At 43.1% G+C, this 20,366-nt stretch overlaps 2 protein-coding genes across 2 annotated transcripts; both read left to right on the top strand.

The window, feature by feature from the left end:
- The first annotated feature begins 2,004 nt into the window (after nucleotides 1-2,004).
- LOC114277995 (uncharacterized) lies at nucleotides 2,005-6,054 on the top strand. Its single transcript, XM_082881051.1, has 3 exons — nucleotides 2,005-3,160; nucleotides 4,100-5,254; nucleotides 5,849-6,054. Exons 1-3 carry the CDS (start codon nucleotides 2,005-2,007, stop codon nucleotides 6,052-6,054), a joined length of 2,517 nt encoding a protein of 838 aa, XP_082737177.1.
- Nucleotides 6,055-11,415: 5,361 nt separating this feature from the next.
- LOC145796062 (uncharacterized) lies at nucleotides 11,416-12,256 on the top strand. Its single transcript, XM_082881050.1, has 2 exons — nucleotides 11,416-11,430; nucleotides 11,567-12,256. The coding sequence occupies exons 1-2, from the start codon at nucleotides 11,416-11,418 to the stop codon at nucleotides 12,254-12,256; spliced, it is 705 nt and encodes a 234-aa protein (XP_082737176.1).
- Nucleotides 12,257-20,366: the final 8,110 nt, after the last annotated feature.

The following is a 20,366-nucleotide window of genomic DNA, read 5'->3' as shown; positions in this document are numbered from 1 at the left end:
TCCAGGGAAGGACAGCAGAGGTAGTACGCGCACACTCCTAAGGTTGCATGGCCAGCCTAGAAAAAGGAAGGGAGGATGAACGTTAGAGGTAAGAAACTTGCGCTATCTGAAATACTCTCTCTCTCTCTCTCTCTCTCGAATAGCCTCCTTCTTCCTCTAGTGATCTGACTTGATCGTTGAAGGGTCTATCCAGCATACCACCGCCGGGCAGCTCACCGTTCTCTGTGTTGTCAGGTTAGACGCCGTCACGTGAAGCTTGAACTCCAAGGAGTACGGAAAGTAGAGGATATTTCGCCCCCGTACAATTGGCGCCGTTTGTGGGAAGTTCTTTGATACTCAAACCTTGTTTTTCAAGCTTCTTCAACCATCTCCATGGCCAACAACAACGAAACTCCACTACCCGTCATCGATGGCATCACACCAGAGTCTGTCCGACGGAGAGAAGGCCCCTTGAATGTTCCGGCCACGGCGGGCCTAGAAACCTCTTCGCGAGGTGCGCGAGACAAACGCGGAAGGAGTACTGATCGCTCAAAGAGCCCAGAGGGCCGTCGGCGGTGGAAGGATTCCCGTGCGCAGCACCTGGAGCACAAACTCAAAGACCAAGACGCCATCATTCGCAGGATGGCGGTGGAGATGGAGATGCTGAAACGTCAGATCAAGGGGAAAGGTGTTGTTGGAGAGGGCAACCTCAGTAAGCGCACCCCGTTCCCTCGTTCTAGCAGTCGCCGCCAAGAGAGGACCCACTCTCTCTCCATCACCAGGAACTATGGGGTTGGAGATTCCGACCGAAGGGAGGGCAGATCCCTCACTCAAGACAGCACATACCGTCCCTCACGCCATTCTCCGACGTCATGATACTCTTTCTCCACCCGTTCCAGAGACCTGAGGGATGTATTGAAGAAGAGGGCGTGCCGTCGAGAGGCTCAGAGAGTGCCGGCGTGGCAGAGATTGAGCGCCCCCGTTCACTGTAGCGAAGAAGTGGCGATGCCAGCGCCCAGAGTGATGGCCCATGCGCCAATGGACGAAGAGCTGGCGAGACTTACAGCCACGCCGTTGTCTCCGGAGATCGAGAGTACACTACTCCCTGCCGAATTCCACCAGTCTAAGTTCACCTTGTACGACGGCAAAATGGATCCGTACATGCACGTGAGTCATTACCGGCAAGTAATGGCTGGCCACCGGCACAATGACGCCTTGATGTGCCTCATATTCCCAGCAAGCTTGAGAGAACTGGGCCTGAAGTGGTTCGAAAGGCTTCCAAAAGGGAGTATAGAGGGGTGGCAGCAACTAGCGGAAGCCTTCGTCACCAGATTCAAAACCAACACTCGAACGCCGAAGGAGGTCGATCATCTTCTGGGCGTCAAGATGGAGTCAGGGGGATCATTGAAGGCATACAACGCGAAGTACTGGGAAACTTACAACGAGATCCTAGACTGCCCTACCAATCCGGCGATCACTCAATACAAGCGGGGTCTCCCAGTCGGGCATAGGCGGCGGCGGGACTCGCTCACGATGCACCAACCCACAACCATGGAGTCCTTGATGCAGCGGATCAATGAGCACATCCGTGTGGAGGATGATGCCGCCTCCGCGATCGAGAAGGTTAATCCGGTCGCAGCAGACAGAAGGGTAGCAGGGAAAGTTCACTTGGTCGGGCAGGAGGATAACCGCCCAAGCGACCGGCCAAAAGATCAACGACGTGGCCCAAACCGTGATGACAGAAACAAGGGTCGCAGAAACGATCGAGCTAATGCTCCCCGTGATGCAGCGGAGGATGCTAAGAGAAAATTGAAGGCGCGGACTGGAATCACCACAGTCTTTAAAATCCCTATCTACCGCATCTTGAGTGAAATCAGAGGCGAGCCTTTTGCTCATTGGCAGGCCAAGTTGGGGAATGCACAGAGAGGCTTCAACTGAAGGTATCGCTACACCTTCCATGAGGAACGGGGACACCGAACGGAGGACTTCTTGCCGCTCAAACAACATTTGGAAGAGCTAGTGGCCATGGGACATCTTGACCAATACATAGATGGGGGTATGAAAGCCGTGCCATTGGGGCAAACCGAGGCAAACGGCCTAGCGGCCCTAGAGGCAGCACCCCAAGGTGTAATCAACGTCATCCATGGCATCGTTGAACCAGCAAGGGTCTGCGAGCTCAGAGGGATGATTAAAAAAGCCGAGCACATGAAGGAAGTGCTCTCCGTTCGGCCCGCTGTAAAGAAAGGGAAGACCGAGGAGAAGGACATTCTTACCTTTTCGAGCAGGGACTTGGAGCCGATCCAGATGCCCCACAATGACGCCCTAGTGGTAACTCTTCGCGTCAAAGACTTTGACATCAAGAGGATCTTGATCGACCAGGGAAGTTCGGTCGAAATTATGTACTATGACGCGTTCAAACAAATGAAGTTGGAGGACAAGGACTTGGCCCCTGCGACGTCCCCTTTGGTTGGCTTCAACTCTCAGCCAGAGTGGCCGGTAGGGAAGATCATACTGCCGGTCAAAGCGGGTTCAGTAACAAAGCAAGTAGAGTTCTGGGTGCTCAAAGTCTCGTCCACCTACAACTTAATTTTAGGCAGGGGCTGGTTGCACGCCATGCAAGCAGTAGCATTGACTTACCATCAGGTCTTGCGTTTCCCGGCGCCAAATGAACAAATAGAGGAAGTTTGGGGAGACCAGGTGATGGCGAAACAATGCTTCGTTACGGTAAATAGCAGCCAAGCAGCTAAAGGATTTGTCCAAATGATTGAGGGACCCGAGGGAAATGAGGTCGTTGACGACGTAGGAAGAAAGGCCGAGGAAAAATCGGTCGAGGATTTGATGGAAATGCGCATCGACGAGAATGACCCACCTAAGTTCTTCCTCTTGGGATCGTCTTTGACTAGCACCGAGCGGTTGGATTATGTCAACTTCTTGGTCTCCAACGTGGAGGCTTTTGCGTGGACGCCTTACGATATGCCTAGCGTCGACCCTAACTTCATTTGCCATCAGTTGAACGTCTTCCCAAACGCGCGGCCATTCATTCAGAGGACTCGCCGCTCGGCTCTATACCATGCCGAGGTAGTGGCAGAGGAGGTCAAAAATCTGTTGGAAGCGGGAGCGATAGAAAAAGTGCAATACCCTCGTTGGATATCCAACACGGCGGTGGTCCCGAAAAAGAATGGCAAGTGGCGAGTCTGTGTTGACTATAAGATAGTTAACCGTGCATGCCCAAAGGATAGCTTCCCCCTCCCTCGAATTGACCAGCTGGTGGACTTGACCGCTGGCCATCAGAGGTTTAGCTTCCTGGATGCATATCGTGGCCACCACCAGATAGCCATGTATAAACCGGACCAAGAGATCACGTCGTTCACTACTCCTAGAGGCCTGTATTGTTATAAAGTCATGCCGTTCGGACTGAAGAACGCCGGGGCAACTTTTCAGAGGATGGTGACAAAGATGTTCGCTCCTCTTTTGGGCCGAACAATGGAGGCCTACATCGACGATATGGTGGTAAAGAGTAAGGAGAATTCTCAACACCTCGCCGACCTAGCAGAAATGTTTGCCATACTTAAGTGCCACAAACTTCGTTTGAATGCCTCCAAGTGCGCCTTCGGAGTCGGCACCGGGAAGTTTCTGGGGTTTTTGGTCACAAACCGAGGGATTGAAGCTGACCCATCACAGATCAAGGCTATACAAGAGCTGGAGCGCCCAAACTCCACGAAGGACGTGCAACATCTTGCTGGGATGGCAACCGCGCTGAACAGATTCATCAGCCGGTCTTCAGATCGTTGCAGGCCCTTCTTTAAAACTTTGAAGGCCAAGTTCTTTTGGGATGACGAATATGACCGTACACTGGCAGACTTAAAAATATACCTTTCCTCAGCCCCTATCTTAGTCACACCTCGGCCGGGCGAAGAATTGTATCTCTACTTGGCTGTCTCTCAACATGCTGTAAGCGTCGTCCTAGTCCGCGCTGAATGCATCCAGCACTTGCCAATGTTCTATGTGAGCAAGACTTTGCTCCCGGCCGATACGAGGTATCTTCCGCTGGAAAAATTAGCGCTGGCCCTGATTATGACATCAAGAAAGCTGGTGCACTATTTTCATGCCCATACAATAGTTGTGTTAACCGAGTTCCCGCTTAAGGTGCTTTTTGAAAAGGCAGACTTCACCGAAAGAATTTTGAAATGGGCCATGGAATTGGGGCAGTACGATATCAAGTTCCGCCCGCGCACTGTAATCAAGGCTCAAGCTCTTGCAGACTTTGTGGCGGAATTCGCCCCTGGAACGCATCCAATTTGCCCGGTTGATTTGGATGGTGCGGATTTAGCACAGCCCATGGTTCTGGCGATAGAAACGAGTGTTGGCTCAAAAGCAGGAGAAGGCCAAAGAGCGACCGCACTAGAAGAGTCGGGTGACTTCTTGGAAGACGTGCTCAATCAAGGCAAGGAAAGAGACCAGAATGAACCGATCAGAGACTTGGAATTGAGAAGCTCCCAGAACCCCTCTGATTGCTGGAAGCTATTTATTGGCGAGATATGGAAGCTCTTCGTTGATGGGGCATCCAACAGGCATGGAGTCAGGCTGGGTATCGTACTGACTTCACCGGATGGGCTGATTATCGAGCAGGCAATTATGCTCGGCCTCCCAGCATCCAACAACGAAGCGGAGTATGAAGCCCTCCTTGCTGGGCTAAGAAGCGCATTGAGAATGAAGGCGTCAGCCTTGATGGTATTTAGCGTTTCCAAGCTGGTGGTCAATCAGGTCTCGGGGGAGTATGAGGCAAAGGACGAAAGAATGGCCAAGTATCAAGCGTTGGTACGCGCAGAGATCAAGAAGTTCGCTGCAATAAGGATGGAACAAATCGACCGTGAGGAAAACAGCGCGGCTGATGAATTGGTCGGACTTGCTTTTGCTCAGACAGCTTTTCCTAACCCCTTGATGATAGAATTTTTACCTCGGCTAAACATTGAGGAACCGGAAATGACCAAGGTGCTCTGCGCCGACTTGGGTCCTTCCTGGATGGACCCCATCATCGCCTTCCTGAAAGATAGAGTTCTACCAGAAAAGAAGAAGGCGGCCAACAAGATCCGGGCCAAGTCAGAGCGGTTTTGGCTCTCCCCGTCCGGAGCCTTGTATAAGAAGTCTTTTACCAAGCCGTATCTGAAGTGCGTTCACCCTGCTAAGGTGGAAGCCTTCCTTTATGAGATCCATGAAGGCATCTACGGCAGCCATACTGGGGGTAGGTCACTGGCTTACAGAGCAATTTCCCAAGGTTATTGGTGGCCGTGCATGCAGGCAGACACGCAGAAATACATTCGCCGATGTGAAAAGTGCCAAAAATTTGCTCACCAGATCCACCAGCCAGCGAGAGAATTGCTCCCCCTTATAAGTCCTTGGTCGTTCGCACTCTGGGGATTGGATATAGTGGGGCCACTCCCAGTAGCCCCGGGCAATCGCAAATTCTTCATCGCCGCCACCGATTACTTCACAAAGTGGGTTGAGGCTGAGCCACTGCCGACCATAAAGGAAAAGGATGTGAAGAAGTTTGTTTGGCAAAATGTTATCACTCGCTTCGGTTTACCCAAGGCCCTCATCTCAGATAATGGCACTTAATTCGATGGGAAACTCTTTCGCGGATTTTGCGAAGAGCTGAAGATCGAATTCTATAATTCAACGTCGGCCTATCCGCAGTCAAATGGTCAAGCAGAGGCCTCAAACAAGACCATCCTGGACGGGCTGAAGAAGCGGCTTGAGAAGACCAAGGAGAAGTGGGCTGCAGAACTCCCTAGCGTACTCTGGGCGTACCGCAGTACGCCAAGACGGTTGACTGGAGAGACATCGTTTGCCTTGGCCTATGGCATGGAAGCCGTTATACCGCTGGAAATTGGCATGCCAACCATCCGGTCTGAAAGCTTCCAGCCAGATTTGAACAATGAAGCAGTGGCATTGGAGCTAGACCTTGCCGAGGAAAGGAGGGAGCGGGCCCTAATCCACATAGCGGCCTATCAGCAAGAACTCTCCAAGAAATACAACAAAGCTGTGCACCCCAGGCTATTCAAGATCGGGGACTAGGTCTTAAGAAAAGTGCTGGGCAACACGGTGGTCCCTGGCAAAGGAAAGCTCGGTGCAAATTGGGAAGGACCATACAAGGTGACTGGTCTCACTGGCAAAGGGGCATACCATCTGGAAGATTTAGATGGCAAAGCTGTCCCCAGACCGTGGAATGCAGCCAACCTTAAGATCTTTTACTTTTAAAATGTAATTGCTTAGCTTTTTCGACCTTTAGCCTTTTGGCATTTGATGTAAAGATAGCACTGCTTTTTGTAATGAAAAATAGCCCTCTTGTTGTTTTGTATCGCATCTTTCCATACAATGACACCTCAAGGATACAAGGCCACTGCGGATGCCAGGGGCAAAGGGACCGACCTGAATGGGACCGGACTAATCTTCTCTCGCCGGTATAGAAGCGGACCGTACCAACGGTGGTGTATTATTGTCCAACGAAATGATTGGTGTATAGAACAATTCACGTAAGGGCCGAGCTGGTTTTTCGCTCGCCCAATTGGGATGTTGGCGTCATAACCGACCTAAATGAAATATTGGTGTTTTGCCCAATGTTAAGGCCGAGCTGATTCTGCTCGGCCAAAATGAAATGTTGGTGTTGTCCAACAAATAATAGCCGAGCTGACTTTGCTCGGCCAAGCGCTATGTTGGTGCCTTGTCCAACTTACAAGAGGCCGAGCTGACTTCGCTCGGAGAAAGGAAATGTTGGCGTTCTATCCAACTCCATGTCGGAATATTGGTGTTTTGTCCAATTTAATGGCCGAGCTGGTTTTGCTCGGCCGAAGCGAAATAACTGAAATTTGTCCAGCTTCCTTTAGAGCCGAGCTAATTTTTGCCCGCTCAAATAAAAGACTTGAAGTGTTGTCAAAGCCAGAACGGCAGTGGTAATTTTTGCTCGGCCGAATGAAAATTTTAGGTTTGTTCAAAAAAAAAAAAAATCGAGCTGAGAGTAGCTGCGAACATTTAAATTGAGGAAATTCTGAGCGGCCAGCCGGCCTATCAGTTGTGGTACATTAAAGTTTGAATCAGGACATTTTGCACGTTGCAACCGAACAAAAAGAGAAGATCAGCGGGCAAAAAGTTGAAATTTCATTGATTGAGGAAATTGCATTACAATTGTGGGGCCCTAGCCCGGTTACATTAAACAAAGAAAGAAAAGAGATGAAAATAAAGTAGGATATAAGAGGGGGCATTTCAGTCCAATTCCAGGTCAACCGTCTGCTCGGCGACCTCCAGAGTCTGCTCGGCAACCTCCACACTGTGCTCGGGCAAGCCTTCTTCCAACTCATCATCCGCGTCCTCCACCGCGACAACCTCCCGATCGGCTACTTGATCTTCGGCATCCTGAGATGCTTCAGGAGAAGTTTGCTCGGTTTGTTGCGCAGCGGCGGCTTCTTCCGCGGCTTCCTTTTTGGCCTCCTCTATGAGCCTCTTCTGCGTGGCCCTCGCATAGGCCTGCATATAGTGCGGTATGAAGGCCGCAGGCGGATGTAGGAACATGTCAGCATCCTGACCAAGGCCAACTTTCTCCACGGCAGCTTTCCAACCGCACTAGAAAAAGATGTCCTTGGTCGCCTGCACCTGCCGTTCATACGTTTTTTCGCCTTGAGCATAGCCCCTGTCTTCGGCGTCGCTAACCGCCTTATCTTTCTCCTCTTTATGGGCATCGCGCAGCTTCCTCAGCTCGGCGAGATACCGGGCTTTGGTCGACTTCACGGCCCGTTGCTTGTCCGTTTCAGCTCGGTCAACCTTTTGGCTCAGGTTATCTCGTTCGGCCTCAACTGCTTCCTGCGCGGCCTTAAACTTTGCTATCTCGGCCTTTTGGGCCTTGTTTTCAGCAATGGCCTCGCGCAGATTCTGCCGCACGGCGATCATGCGCTCATGGGTGAGATAGTTCTTTTGCGCGGCCTGCAAACAAATGAAAGATTGTGAGTATTCAGAAAACCGAGCAAAAACCGTGCAATAACTTGAAGAAAGGAGTGGAGAACTTACCAACACGATCGACTTAGCCGTCGAGCGAAGCACCTTCAAGTCGAATAACTCGTTGTGCTTCTTCATGTCGGCAGGAAGGACTAGCCCCTTGGTCATGTTGAAACCGAGGGAATAATCCTTGTCCGCATACACTGAGTCGGTCGAAGAGACAACCCGGCCCTTGTACTTGATCTCAGGCGCCCAGACCGGGGGAGAGATTAGGCTCTTGGAAGGCCCGGTTGGTTGTTACTCGGTCTAGTCCCCCAGCTCGGTGGAGGCATGCTCAGTGGAGTCCTCATCAACGAGGTGCTGCCCTATCTGGTCTTTCCTCGGTCGCTTCTTCGACCGGCCAGCTGGTTGTTCGCTAGCAAGAGCTAGTACAGCCCCTTCCTTTTGCCCGGCTGGAGTGGAAGATGTTCCCCCGGTTGCTTCCGGTGGTTGGGACTCGCTTTCCTCACCGATGATCAGGGACTTGATTGCCCGGATCTTCGCCATTTCTTGCTCGGCAGTGAGATGAACAAGTCTGATCGGCGGAAGATTTGGGTCAGGTTCTGGAGAAGGAGCACGGAGGAAGTCGGTAACCCGGCTTTTGCGCGGCGCTTTGTAATTATGGGTCGATTCAAAGCCGAGCAGCTTTGCGAACTCTCTTTCTTCTTCTGGATGGCGCAGTAAGACTCTTATGGCCTCCTGGTTAGCCCGGTGGTAGTCTTCCGCTAAGTGCTTGTAATCTGCAAATAGAGGAGTGTTAGACCGGCACGTAGAGAGACTCATGCAACAAGAAAATAGTGCGGTTAGCCGAGCTACTCATCAGCACTTCCAAAATCTTTCCTAATATACCAGCCCGGTATGGGCGCCTCTGTGTCTTCGTAATTACCGGACACCCACAAGAAGTCGTCATCGTTGGTCTCCTTGTCCGGGTTGCCCTCGATGAGTTTTGCTCGGCCCTTCTTTACTTTTAGATACTAGCAAAGCCCACCTTTATTTTTACTAAGGCTGTACTGGTGGAATATTTCAGCAAGACCGAGATTAAGACCGAGCCTCCTGTTTAGCTCGGCCACGCCGTTTATTATCTTGTATGTGTTGTTCGACATATGGGTTAGACAAAGCCTTGTCTGCCTCAAGAATTCGCAGATCAAGGGTTGGACTGGGAAGCGAAGTCCTCCTTCGATTATGGACACGACCGTGAAGGGGCACCGGTCTAGGTCGCCCCAAGGGGTATCTCCTTTCTTGGCCAGCTCTAAAATGACATCGTCTGGAATATTGTACTCCCTACGAAACTCGGCAAGCGCACCGGGCAAGCTCACCATGAATCGGTACTTCCCCATCTATCTCGGTTTTATTCGGTGACTTAATTTGTATCTCAGTGAAAAATTTTGGTGTATTTGCTCGGACTTTCAGCTCCACCAGTGATGGTTCTGGACGGGCCTGGTTGGTCCTAGTTTGTTCTGCATTGTTAAGAAACAAGTCCAAGGGTTAGCACGGCATAAATTGCACGGCTTCAATGTAGATTTTTTAGCTCGATAAAGGGTTTTTGGGTGTTCGACCGGTTCAATCCTAACTCGACTAGACAACTTGGCCAATTTGGCCTTCCTAGTTCGGTTCTGATTCTCTATTTTCGGCTCGGTAAAGGCCCAAGAAGAAAACTTGAACGAGTTATAGCTCGGTTCAGTCTTATTTACGGATCTAATTAGGCGTTCAGCTCGGTCAAGGCCCCAAGTAGAGACCTCGAACAAATTTTAGCTCGGTTAAGTCTGATTTACGGATCTAAATGAGCATTTAGCTCGGTTCTATCTAGTGTTCATCCAGTTCATCCTAAGTTCAAGGCCCATCCATTCAAACTAAGGAGAAACAGGGGCACGAAGGCCCCATTCACCCCTCTAGTTCCAGTTTGCCCTAAGGTGTGCCAATACTACCCCATGGAGAAGGTATTGGTAGGTGCCTAGCATTTCCAAGCAAAAACACGAAGAACACGAGATGGAAAACATGAAGAACATGGACAGAAAATAGGGTGGATTGGTGAAGAGACTTACCAGCGACGGACGCCAAAGAGATCAATCGACCAAGAGCTCGATTATAGCCTCAGAAGGAACGAAAACGGGTGTAGAGGAATCGGAAAGGCAGCAATGGCAGTAATGGTAGAGGTTCGAGGGTTTTGAGAGCAAGGGTTTTGGGGCTTGAGAGAGATGAGCAGTAAGGGTTGAAGTGACCCTTCGTTTATGCATAAAAGAGGGGGGGAAAAACCAAACGGCTGCGCCGTTTGAATTTCGCGCATGAAAAGACAGCTTTAGGGCCGCACGGGGCCAACGGGATAAAGCCACGTGGCATCGAAAGGACGGCTGTCAGTACGATTGTACGGCCCTCGACAAGACTACGGAAGCAGTGACCGACCAAATGGGATAGCTCGGTAAAGGCTTTGAAACCAATCACGCTCGGCTTGGTACTAGCGCAGCTCAGGGACCGTTAGCTCAGTCATGGTGGTAACCCCAATCACGATTAGCTCGGATAGGATTAAGGGGCAATTGAGAGGGGAGATTTGCACCGGTCAGTACGGCTACGGTAACACGGGTATGGCAAGCCTCTCGGTGCCGAGCTATCTCCTCAATCGGCACGGCCCTCCGTCTGTTTTACACGGTCGGGCTAGGTTTGCCGACCAGGCATGCTCTAAGGCCTGGCCGAGCTGTGGCTGTGAGGCGTTCGGCGGTAGGTGCGCATTGGTACGGCGCGACCGAGAAGATGACAGTCCGGAAAGAGTCTAGGCCGAGAAGAGGTCGGCATGCGCCCGACCGGATAGCTCGGAAGCTCAGTCGTGTTCTTTGTGGTTGTGATTTTCTCCAAGGAATAGGCTGGTCTTGGTATGCCGGTCAGGTGTGTCACTTGAGCCAATGGCGTGAGGGAGAGGATATCTGCTCCAGGCACGCGTCAGTACCGTTTGGCAGTTTTGCATGTACTGGATGGAGGATTTGGCCTTTACACGTGTAAGGTGGTGGGAGGCGAGCACAGCCAACTATCCAGGGAAGGACAGCAGAGGTAGTGCGCGCACAATCCTAAGGCTGCATGGCCAGCCTAGAAAAAGGAAGGGAGGATGAACGTTAGAGGTAAGAAACTTGTGCTATCTGAAATACTCTCTCTCTCTCTCTCGAATAGCCTCCTTCTTCCTCTAGTGATCTGACTTGATCGTCGGAGGATCTATCAGGCATACCACCGCCGGGTAGCTCACCGTTCTCTGTGTTGTCAGGTTAGACGCCATCACGCGAAGCTTGAACTCCAAGGAGTACGGAAAGCAGAGGATATTTCGCCCCCGTACACGAACCTAGACGACCTCCCAGTCGACCTCCTCCTCTACATCCTCTCATTTCTCCCCACAATTGACGCCGTTAAAACTAGCTTCGTCTCTCGCAAATGGCGAAATCTATGGTCCTCCGTCCCTTTTCTCAGCTTCGACTACTCCATCTTCCCTCCCGCTGATACCCCTTTCCTCATCTCCCTCTCCTTCGCCGACTTCGTTGACCGAACTCTCCTTCTCTGACCCCCCCTCTCCTCTCTCCTCAAGTTCCGCCTCCAGTTTGACTTCTCCGACGACTTCTACTCCTGCCACGTCAACTCCTGGGTTCACTACACCGTCGATCACCTCGCCCTCAAGCTCGATCTCGACTTCTTCATCGATCGAATTTACCACGACGACGACGATGACGACGACAACGACAACGACAACGACAACGACGGACTCGGATTCAAAGCCTTGTACGATTTCCCTTTCGGCGTGCTTAGAAACAGCCGAGTTAGAGTTTTGAAGCTCTGCCACTGTTACCTCTCGGTCCCGCCGAATTTATCGACTATGCGATTTCATTCTCTCAAATCGATGGTCTTCGATCAGGTCAGCTTGTCGGACGACATGGTTTCGGGCTTGATTTTGGGGTGTCTGAATCTTGAAATTTTGGGGATCGATTATTGCTGGGCGATTAGGAATTTGAAGATTTGTTCGGCGAAATTGAAGGAGTTATCGCTTCAAAATTTTGTAAGGGATGAAGAGAGTTCGGTTGAGATTTGTGCACCGAATCTGATATCAATCAGTATTACTGGTTTTGAGATGGGAAAGTATGGTTTGAAGGCTTCGTCTTTGGTTAAAGCACACCTTTTTTTCCCTCACAAATTGCAGTATTATAGTTATTGGAGTAAGATTGTGAGGTTGGTTGGTCATGTGGAGTGTCTCACTGTGCAAAACTGGTGGTTTAAGGTATGATTTTCTTTCTTTGTTTTGCTATTTGATTCTTTTATGCCAAGGTGCTATGATATAGGGATTTGGATTGTAACCTGGTTTTAACAGTCACCTTGATTGGCATTTTAGTAAGGTTATATCTTCTAGTCATAGTTGTCAAATCGTGAATCGAAATGGCATTATACCAAATCGTGAATCATAAAGGTTCGCACCTTTTTTTGAAGGAAAATGTTTGAGACCTCACACTCCCAAATGATCCTGGCCTTCCATATATGTGTGTGGTCTACATCATGAATAGTTCAGATTTATGAGTAATTGTGGGGTGAGGTCTCAATCATTGTTTTTTTTTTAAAATTATTTAGAAAATATATAACTACATACTTAAATATATTTTATAAATATAAAATATTTAGATTTAAACCATTGTTATTTCGATTGAACACGTGGTCTAATAGGTAAGAAATTAATCCAAGTTCTCGTGTAAGATCATCGTCTTATCTATTTCCTTTTTTAGGGCTAAGTTTCTCTCCAATCCGAGATCGAACTAGAGCATATTGTTGGGCCTGTGCCCACCAAAAGTTTTGTTTTAATGATCCAAACCATTCAATATGTAAAATTCATCAAGTATTTTATCTCTGTAAAAAATCACGTTGATCGAATATCGATAGCTACTTAATATGATTAGATTTCTGTCTAACGGTAAATATAATTTCCAAAATAAATTGTTGACAAAAATTTGATCCGATCAACTATCGATATTCGATCAACGTGATTTTTTGTAGGGATAAAGTACCTGATAAATTCTACATATTGAACGATTTGGATTATCGAAATAGAATCCGTGGTGATTCCCACGGGCCCAATAATATCGTCCAGTCCAGAGAGAAGCTTGGCCCTCTTGGAGATTGTTTGTCAACTATTCTTGATAAAGAAAGTAAACAAAGGCAAACTTTCAATTTTTAAGTAAAAATACCTTGACAACGATGTTGATATTTCATAATCATATGTACATTTACAAGTGAAGAATGACTTAATGCTAAAGAACTTGCAGAACTATTAGATTTAACTGACCTCGCCTATGTAATATTGAAATATATTTATGGGTGGTGACAAGCTGCTATACGAATATAAAAGAGAAAGCATATGGAAGATGAAGCTATGGCTTGTCGATAGTGGTCCCACTTTATGGGTTCCAGATACTGTTGGACCCTTAGAAGGTAGACTTAGCTCCAATAATTACCTGATTTAGCTAACCTTAGCCCCTGTTTGGCATTGGGATGGGAGATGAGAATAGGTGGTTTCGGATCCGACGATTGGTACTCTTCATTTCATTACCTCCGCTCTACCTCGCTCTGATAATATAAAATAGTTATAGATAATTCATATTTTCAAGTTATTTTAACGTTAAATATCTTTAGAATATACATTATGGTTTCTTTGTTTTAAAAAAATAAAATGAGAAGAAAATTGTTAAAAACATGTAGAGATCCTATTAAAAACTCTTTGATCTCCAAAATAATAACAAATCATGTATATATATTGGTTATTTTCACACTAAATACTATTAGAAGTTGTATTATGTCATTTTAACTAAAAAGAAGGGAGAAAAAAAGAATTGAAATATGTCGAACATGATAGTTTCAACAATTGCATGAATTGTAAAAGTGAATCAAATCGTGAATTGATTGTGAATGTGTGATTCACTAATATATTTGTATCGATTTTACAAAAATTGAAAATCGAATCGTGAATCAAATAGCAAATTTTAAGATTATGATAACAGAGCTTATACTCATTAACAGTGCCGGTTCCGGAATTTTTCATCAGGGTAGATTTTAATAAATTACAAATAGTATGAAAATTACATCAAACTGAATATTTACCTAGGAAAAAAACATAACACACAATCACAACCACACAACAACCCAAAAAATATAAGAAATACCTCAAACAAATACGAGGAATACGTAGGTGAACAAAATCAAACCTCTAGCCTCTTAGTGAAGTGCATAGAGTCTTGGTTAATGGGCTAACTTGTAAACATTCAAAAATAAATAAACAAAAAGGTCAGTTTTGGAAATTAGTAAGAAAGCAATTTTATATATTATTATTATTGTTGTTGTTGTTGTTGTTGGCAATGGAGTGGGGCTAGATATAAAAAGTGTTCAAAAATTTGATGTTGAAGTGAGCTCAAACTAAAAATTCATGGTGTTCCATTTTTTAAGTGATAAATAATGGCACCAAGGTATGCAAAAATTTTTAAATTGAGAAATGTCATCCAAAATATATACTATTACTAGTATTAATATTTTCTAGGGTATTTGTGGCACCTTTGGTTGCTGAGGACTACACAATGAGATATGCATAAAAAGAAGGTGGTTTACCATTGCACCTTCAAATTTTTAAGTTTGAGGAGTTGTTATCTTTAGTTGAATCAATATAAGGTTTTGGTTGCATTGTCTATCTTTGTGGCATGGGTATGTAGGACAGATTGAAAATGTGAGCAGAGAATTTTGTAAGAAAAGCCTTGATTAGTTATTTACATAGACATGGCATGAGTTGCTACAAGATAGGAAAATAACAATTCAAAAGTTTTAACTTTCGGAACTTTTGCTGCTATTACAATTCAAAAGATTTTCCTTTGACTTTGAAATTTTGAATGTTGCTCTCGCCCCACAACGACATTTTCGATTTCTAAACTGAATTTCACTAGTATTACGCATAGATGCACTTGATGTTGACATTTTTGTACTTGAAATAACAACCTATTATAAAACTTCTAAATATAATAAATAAAACTAATTAATTGCAGCATATATAGAAGCTATCTTGTGCAACCTTGTATGGTGGGCAATAATGGGCTTCTTTTGCATCCCAAAGTAAGACAAAGACAATAACAAAATTTGAGCTTTGCATAGCTATATTCTGAATAGTGTATTATGTTTCAGTCTAAGGGGTTATTTGGGATAATCTAAATTTGTCTCTAAAAATTTTCAAAAATTGAAATTACTCCCAAGAAATGCTATTAGAAGAGGGACCAAGAATGTTGGTCTAGGTCAACTCACCCGTGTTACAAAGTCACCTTTTTTATTTTCTTGAGTATGAACTGTTTCTTTCAGTGGTTAGTGCTATATGTCAAACAATTATCAATTAGTGCTTCTACACATCTACACCATTTTTTTCTTCTTCACACACACAGCCAAAGATATCAAGATAACCTACCAAATATATTTTATACAGAAACAAAAGCCATAGACAGGAGGAGAAAGTGGAAGAGATTTGAAATAAATTAGGTAAAAAGTCCCAAATCAAAACCCTAAGAACAAATTTGAAATAAATCAAGTGAACATCTCTCAATCAACACATTAAACGAGCTTATATTACCATTACCATTCAAAGAAAATTCTAATTTTGGAATCAAAACCCTAATATTTTAAGTTTGGAGGATGAACCCGTGATTTTTTTTCTTGAATCTGTTGGGGTATGGCGGGTAGGGTGTCGACGGCGGTGTGGCAACGGAGGCAGTAGTACGTCGAGGGTAGGAAGGAGCAGAGAGGGGCGGTGATGTCCTCCTCTTCTCTCTCTCTTTCTCTCTCTCTCTCTCTCTTTCTCTCTCAAACTCTCTCCAGGAACAACTTGAAAAGAAATCCAAAACAAAAGAAATTTGAATTTTTTTTTTTCAATTTACTCACCAAAACAACGTCATTTTGGTGAGTTTGAATCTCAGCCCTTGGAGGCTGAGTGGGACACATGTCGGCCATCCTCTTATCACCATAGGAGATTAGTGTAAGAAATCACTCTAGAGGATCTTGACGCCTTTTTATTAGTATTTTTTTAAAACAATATAACATATAGCATTACTATTCAGGTCCAAAAATTAAACATATTTTTTAAACTAGTGATGTATTAAGAAAATAATTGATTGATAAAAATTATCAACCAATTATTTTCTTAACACATCATTGAATTTAAAAAGTGAATTTATATATCATTTCCCTATGTACCAATTGATAAGTAGTATAGACAAGAATGAATCAAGGATTCTAACATAGAAGGCATAGACATATATACCAAAAATTCTGTTCAAAAAAAAATATATATATATATATATATATACTAATTAAAAAGTTAAAAAGAAAGAATAAAAATTACAATATCAAATTATATATGTATAAAAAATGAAAAAATGAGATGAAAACATATACAAATAAGAATGTTTTCTTGTATTCATATTGGAGATATAAAAGATAGCAATGGTAAAACAATCAATCCACTAAAAGAAGACATCTTGAGGGTATCTCCAATGGTTTATCCAGTTTTTTTATCAAATTTGAGTAAAAGCTCCCTTTGATATCAAGTACTCTAATAGAGAGTTTTGTAACTTTATCAAACCACCGGTCGACCAGACAGATGACCGGCCAGTGTAATTTTTTAACAAATTTTTGCCTTGAGATAGTCATCTAGGGGGACATCCGGTGGTGAAAATCTAACGGTAATGAATAGTGATTTGATGAAAAATACATCGGTCCTCAGTTTGATGAAAGAAAAGTGAAATTTTGAATTTGATGAACTGTTGGAGGAGCAAAAAGTAACTTTTTTCATCAAATTTAAATTTGATGATGGATTTGATGAATCATTGGAGATGGTTGAGATGTATTTGCTGCATTTCCATGTCATTAAAATCATAATGATAAAATTAATATTAAATTTTTAAATAATGTGATTTTTAATAATTATGATTAAGCCATCGTTTGGCATGTTGGTTTTAGGAACTAAAATGCTAAAATAGCCATAATAAGACAAAATAAGCTAAAAAGTCAATAAGACAATGTTATAGCCAAATCATAATTATTTTATTTTTTCTCTCACAAAAGTCAAAAAAGCCAAAAAATCAAAAAATCAACCCACATCCCAAACGAAGCCTAAGTAACTCGTTGTCTTTTCCTCTATTTCTCTTCATTGCAGACCAAGATTTGTAATTGACATTAGTTATGAGAAACAAGTTTCTTTTGTTAAATTTTGTCTAAATTTTTTTAATATTATACTTTGATCTCCATATTTTATAGATGGAAATGTTTTAAGACCTTTAAAAAAAAGAAAATTCTATTTCCACATACTAAATTCTCTCTGTGTACATCATTTCTTAAGGCATACACTTAATAAATTTGAAATATCAAACACAACTTATCGTACTAAAAATGCCCTAATCTCTCTCATTCTTCAAACCCTAATCCTAATCTTAACTCACGATTCTTCAATCACTGTTGGTCAGCCAACCACTGCCTTCTCTGGCAGAAATTGACACCATCACTACCACTCTCATCCTTCCACCATCACCAATTGCCATTACCATCCCATCCCATACCATGCCATTCCAATCCATCCCCTCCTCACCCTTTACTCTCACTACCCACCCCATTCTTCTTTTGTTGATTTTTGTCTCAAATATAGGATTAAAGTGAAACTTTTAACATGGAAGTTCTTTTTGCAACAAGCCTTAATCAAATTTGTATTGTCTAACTACATTGGATTTCATATTACAAAGATGTTTTCTCTTATTTTTTATGATTTTTTTTGCTTTCATCTGTCTTTCACAGTTGATATCATATTCCAGTTTATCTTCAAGTTACGAAAGAATCATAGGATAGATCTACTACCTTGCATCTTGACCTATCCATCCACATCCTAAAATACATGCGATGTTCATCAGGCATTGAATGTATTAAGTTACTAATTATTTTGTTGAACAGAATGATACTACCCTTTGTGAGAAAATTGATTTTTCTGTCTTATTTTATCAATTTAATGGCACACCTATGAAAAGTGGAGAGCATGGCTAGGTGGTTGAGGAGGAGGCTAATGACGACAGACGACGACTGTGTTTTGGTTTGAGAATTAGAGTTTCGAATGAGAAGATGAGGGTATTTTAGTATTTTTTATTTTAGGATAAAAATATAATATAAAAAAATTTATTAAGTGTGTAGATTAAGGAAATTTGATGTGTGAAAATAGAAATTACCCTTAAAAAAACAATAATGCTACATACATGACTAGTGTATCAATTAATACACCAACTAAGATACAAATATATATATATATATATATATATATGTGTGTGTGTGTGTGTATGTGAGTTCTACCATTTAACATAGATGTCATCTAATATTATATCTGGTTGGTGTGTTAGTTTGTTACACTAATTATTATTCTTAACATTATTGTTAAAAAAAATTCTCACAAGTTGACCTATAATAATGTGGCATAATAGGAGTTAACTTTTAATTTGTCATATACTCAAGTAGGTATGATATAACTCCCTTATCAAATCACCGTGAATTAATTGAAGGATTTAAATTGTGGGTTTTTAACATATTTTTATTTTATTTTATTTTTTTATACATTTAGAGAATACTGTCACTTCAATTTTTTTTAAAAGGGTCAAACTTCTCTATAGTCCGAAATTAGACTGGAGCGTGATGTTGAGTTCTTAAAGGCCTACCACGAGTCTTATTTTGATGTTCCAAATCGTTAATATGTGGAACTCATCGAGTACTTCATCCATGTAAAAAATCAGGTTAATCGAATATCGATAATTACTTGATCAAAACATATTTCTGTCAACAATAAATTATTTTTCAAAATAAATTGTTGAAATAAATCGAATCCAATCAAGTAACTATTGATATCTGATCAACGTGATTTTTTGTAAGAATAAAATACTCGACGAATTTTATACATTAAATAGTTCGAATTATCAAAATAAGACTTGGAATGAATTTCATGAATCCAAAGAGCACGATCTAACTCACTTAATAAACTAGAGAGAATCAGCTTCCTTTCCAAAAGTAGTAAAGCGGATAATCACTTAAATTTTATATCAAAAAAATAAATAAAATTAAAGTAACTTAAAATTTGTATATCTTAAAACGCTGTATGGCTCGCGAAATAATTCTCAGATTAAAAAAATAAAAAAATAAAAAAGTTAGTTGTAACAATGAGGCCCACGTGTGACGCCCCTTTAACGTTTTTTTTTTGAGGACGACCCTCTAATCTTCAACCGCACATAAAAGACAAAAAAAGGTGGGTTGGACCAATAACTCCCGCATGTGACCCTCAAGCTCAACCTTCGACCTTTTGTTTTGTGGCTCAATTTTCGTACTATATTATATATATTTTTTAAAATTTTAAATCAGAAAGGACCCTTATTCATCTTTGGGCCTTATCCATCTTTTTAATAGGGTAATTTACACGAACCTCCCCTAGAACTTACAATAATTACACCCAATTCCACTAGTATGAAAAAATAACGTCAACTCCCTAAAAACTTAATTACAATTTGCATTACACAAAACCCACAAAGTCAATCAACCGTTTGTAAGTGGATGGTATTTGTTAAGCTCATCAATATTATTATAAAATATCAAATTTATCCTTGTTTAATTTTAAAATTCAAGGAAAAAAATGATAGAAAAATTAAAAAAAAGAAAGCCATTTCCTCTCAATCCCATCTACTACTCATGTCTCATTTTTCCCTCAACCACTGTTACTTTCCCTTCCCCTACTCCTATTCCCACTATTGCTCATCTTTACTTCTCCTACCACTACCACAAATCAATTAATCAACAACACAATCACAACTCCATCAAGAATAAATTCAATAAACAAAAACAAATTCAAACTGCTAATAAATTCAAACCTTAACAAATTCACCACTTTTACTACAATTACAAACTCTATGAATTCCAAAAAGACAAAGAAACATTAGGAGAAAAGTAAGGTGGGTCACAACGCGCAGTGGTAACATGTGACCTTTACTTCGTCGATCCTCTTCGATAATGGTAAAAAAAAACTACAGATTTAAGGACAATTTGAAGGGTAGAGTTTTGACGATGATTTTGAATTAGTCTTTAGTGGCTATAATCGTGGATGTAAGATTGGTGGCAGTGTGTTTGTAGTGTGTGATACTAATGAAATGAAAAGACGAGTATAAATTTTATGGGCTATAATGGTGGTTGTAGAAATGAGATGTGGAGATAGGGATTGTGAGGTTTGATGGTGGTAATGAAAAAGAATCATGGTCGTAGTGTTGCAAGGATTAGGGTTAGAAATTGCCAACAGAAAGTAAAAATGATTG

The sequence above is a fragment of the Camellia sinensis genome, chromosome 7, assembly GCF_055761805.1.
Source record: "Camellia sinensis isolate YWXY chromosome 7, ASM5576180v1, whole genome shotgun sequence".
NCBI classification, from domain to species: Eukaryota; Viridiplantae; Streptophyta; class Magnoliopsida; order Ericales; family Theaceae; genus Camellia; species Camellia sinensis.
The sequence above is the reverse complement of the archived record's forward strand: the minus strand, read 5'-3'. Positions and strand labels throughout refer to the sequence as shown.